Here is a 3,647-nt window from a genome sequence, read left to right on the forward strand (position 1 = left end):
GTCCAAGAGCGACGGCGCTGACGCGACTTGGGTCTCGGCCAAGTAGCGTGCTCGGTCGTACGCGGCGAGGTTGGTCCACACCACGCGCTCGCTGGGCGAGAGCGCCTTCCAGAGCCGCCCGAGCTCGCGCGAAATGGCGTCGTTGCCCCACGCCGGGTGCGCCTGGACGATCTCGACGCGCTTGCCGTCGGCGAAGTGGAGGTACGCGTTCCTCCATGGGCGGACGCTACGAGCAGGTCATGGAGACGATGATGATGATGTCGGAAGAGTACCTTGTCGACGTCGCCTTGGCCATGTCACCGCCCTTTTTCGCCGTTTCTTGAAACTAGGATTTCCGGATACTTTGGATCGCACCGGATACGGCGGCGACTGCCTGTCTTTGTCCTCCCAAGCACTCATCCAAACAAGGTGGCTGCATCTCGAGGCGACAAGGTAGTCTTCCACTTGCAAACATACTGCGAAGACCAGCGCCTTCTCGTCATGGTCACAAAGACACTGTCTTCTCAATTATGTACTTGAACCAGGGCATTTTAGCTGTCGGTCAAGCGACGCGGTCCGAGTCGAATCGTTCGTGTGGACATACAAACAAGGTTTGATGTCATTGATTGCATTGCATATCTAATTTACAAGAAGGAAGTAGAACTTCACAAAATTCGAGTCCCAGTAGATCAACGCATGGCCTGCATCGCTAGCAACTCGACCGGACTACCATCATAGATGCATGCTGATGCAGCAGCAAGTGGAGGATGACCTAACGAGTGGTCAACTTGTCTTATACTAGTATGACAGTATTGCGTCATGCACGAGGTGTGCAATGGCCCGCGCAGGCTCCTGGTCCTACCACCAAGATCGTTTCCATGTTTCGCGCGCGCTCGATGCTGGTGCCGCCACGTTCGAAAATGCACCCAATTCTCTATCAATCAATTCCCTGTATGAATCGTATTTCGTAAATTTGTACAATAACTCTGCATATCCTGTCATAAACCTTTGATAATACATAGTTTGGAACAACGTATGCTAATGCTGAAGAGTCGACAGAGCGGGTAGGGCTGTGGTGTTATAGCCAATCACAACTCCGATATGTATTTTGAGAGTCTTCTAGAAACCTTTGTAAATGCATAGATGCGATTTGAATGGTCAGCAAGCCGATGGCGCGCGGTGTCTGACCGAAGTGTCCTCATTTTGAAATTTGTAGCAGTAGAGCAACTAGTCGAGTCGGAAGCACATGATATTTTTCAATCAGCTACTCTGAAAGGGCTTTAGTCGGCCCGCAAAACCATGTAGTCAAAAGGATCTGATGCTTCCCGAATACACTCCCATAGTAATCTCAACAAGAAGTAATAGCGTCGAGTAGTTAGCAGCAGCAGCAACGACATGCGAGTGCAAATGAAATTCATCTGAATCGCTACACTTAAATGAGTATTCAGCTCAGCTTGATGTGGACTTTCAACAATATGATGCACTTCAACCAAACATACATAGCCTCGACGAGAACTCATCTCGAATTTGGGTCTTCGCAACCTCACTGCACCGCAGTCGCGCGGGGCGAGAGAGCAATTAACTACACATGACAGAGAACCAATCAAGACGAAACATTTGCTGGTGGATACGGTAGCAAAATATGGGTTTAAGCACAAGCATGTCTTATCCAGCAAGTGGATCATGAGTACCACTGGCGCTATTCTCCGTGAAAGCTTGTGCGTGGTGTCATCGCATGGAGACGCTCCGTCTGATCGCACGAGAAAACATGTCTGGTCTTGGCTACTACTTGCTAGGCCCTACGAGGCCAGTCTCGACGCCGACAAGTGTCTGACATTGAGAAGATGCACGAGCATTAGACAATACTAAGAAACGTGTTCAGGCAAAGCAGTTAAAGGACAAGCGATTTGAGTACGAGTGAGGACCTTCGTAAAAGGTAATAGTAGTAGAGACACATCCAAGGCGACGACACTGTTAGAGCGGCCGGCCGACGAGGTTCATGACAAAGTCGTAAATCTTCTGGAGCACGGTCGAATCGAGGACGCGGTACTCGGACGCAAAGGCCATGAGGCGCCGCCAACACAGCGTGAGGTGGCCCGACATTTCGAGCTGAGCAAAGTGGCGCAAATGCACCCGGTATAAATACACGTAGACGTGGAGCATGCCTTGGTAGACGTTGTGGACCTTCTCGGCGTCGCGGGCGTCGTCGTCACGGACGTGCGCCTCGAGGCGACTCATGAGCACGTCCATGGTCGCGGCCTCGTCCGAAGGAACGCGCATGTCGGAGACGAGGTTGTAGAGCACGCTCACTTCACTGTAGAAGTCGGCGCCCATCTCGGCAGCGATCGCGAGGGCCTCTGCCTCGGACTGGAGCAGCGTCGGCTCGAACGCGGTTGTGAGTACGTCGGCGTCGAGCACGGGGAGCGGCTCGTCGCACTTGCGGAGCTTCTCGGACGGAGGTTGCGAGCTCATCGAGTGCCACCGCGCCGAGTCTCGTCGCCTTTTGCCTCCGGAGGCAGATCCGCTCATGCCACCGAGTTGCACGCACGTGGCTTGCATCATGGCGGACTATGGCGCCGGCGTGGATTACCAGTAATGATCTTGATCCGCCATCTTCACCCGCCCGATGCCATTGGCCTAGAATGCACGCCTCCTGCGATGCCATTGGACGAGATGCGATACCGAGGGTTAGGGCCCCAAATTTTGCTCAATGGAATCAGCCGATTGAAATTTTCGACTTTGGATGGGCGGTTTATCGGCCGAATTTCGAAGCCATCCACAAAGCGAAGGTCGAAGCATGGACTATTTATAGACAGGCGGTGATGCGTTGCCGATGGTCACCGACGCCGTCGTTGATGGCCACCGATGCAGCCACCGATGATCAACGACGACGATCGTCGTCGATGGTTGCCGACGTCCGCCGGTGCCTGCTTCGGTGGCGTTGACGGGCCTTGATTGAAATTTGCGCCAAAACACGTGGCAGCACCGGCTTGCATGGAAGGATCGGAGCACTTGGTCCCTGCTTCTTCTGCCGCGACAAGCTTCTTCCAGCTCTTCTTCGACGCTTTCGCGTGCCACGGAGCCATGGCGTCCAACGATGGCGACCTCGACGAAGGCCAAGGCGCGTGGGAAACGGCGGTCGGTGCGCTTGGCCGATTGTCGACCGGCTTGACTGCATTCGGAAAGGTACTTGCCATTCTGCCATTAGAGACCGAGACGCATGCTGCACAGGTCGTTGTGGATTGCGGCCTTGATCGTTGGCTACATGGCCTACATGAGTATCCAGCCGACGCTTCCGACGTACGAAGGTTGGGATGCCACGACTTTGTCGCGGCTCCAGGCAGCGCGTCAGCCTGTGCGGCTCGTCGGGTCGCCCACAAGTACGCGCTGGAACACATCGCACTGGACGCTCGCGCACGTCGTGTCGCGGCTTCCCGCGTCCGTGCAGATGCAATACGCGCCGTCGGCGTCTTTCGCCACTATGATCCGAACTTGGAGCTCGCGCAGCGCTTTCCGCCCACATCCCAGACACAGCCCATGCGCGGCAGGGACGTTCTGGCTCTTCTTGACGGCGCCGATGGCAGCTACTACCTCAACGACGAGCTGCACCGTCTTCGCGCCGACTTGGTGCGGGACGTGCCACTGGCTGGCCCGTCGCGCCGGACGCA

At 55.1% G+C, this 3,647-nt stretch overlaps 1 protein-coding gene across 1 annotated transcript; it reads right to left on the reverse strand.

The window, feature by feature from the left end:
• Positions 1-1,852: 1,852 nt before the first annotated feature.
• SPRG_15375 (hypothetical protein) lies at positions 1,853-2,598 on the reverse strand. Its single transcript, XM_012355936.1, has one exon. It carries the CDS (start codon positions 2,539-2,541, stop codon positions 1,954-1,956), a length of 588 nt encoding a protein of 195 aa, XP_012211326.1. The 5' UTR covers positions 2,542-2,598; the 3' UTR covers positions 1,853-1,953.
• Between the last annotated feature and the right edge of the window lie 1,049 nt (positions 2,599-3,647).

The sequence above is a fragment of the Saprolegnia parasitica genome, assembly GCF_000151545.1.
Source record: "Saprolegnia parasitica CBS 223.65 unplaced genomic scaffold supercont2.335, whole genome shotgun sequence".
NCBI lineage: Eukaryota > Oomycota > Saprolegniomycetes > Saprolegniales > Saprolegniaceae > Saprolegnia > Saprolegnia parasitica.

What these genes read in the sequence shown, in the direction of transcription:
- SPRG_15375 (XM_012355936.1), bottom strand. Translation starts at nt 2,541, where the DNA reads ATGATGCAAGCCACGTGCGTGCAACTCGGTGGCATGAGCGGATCTGCC.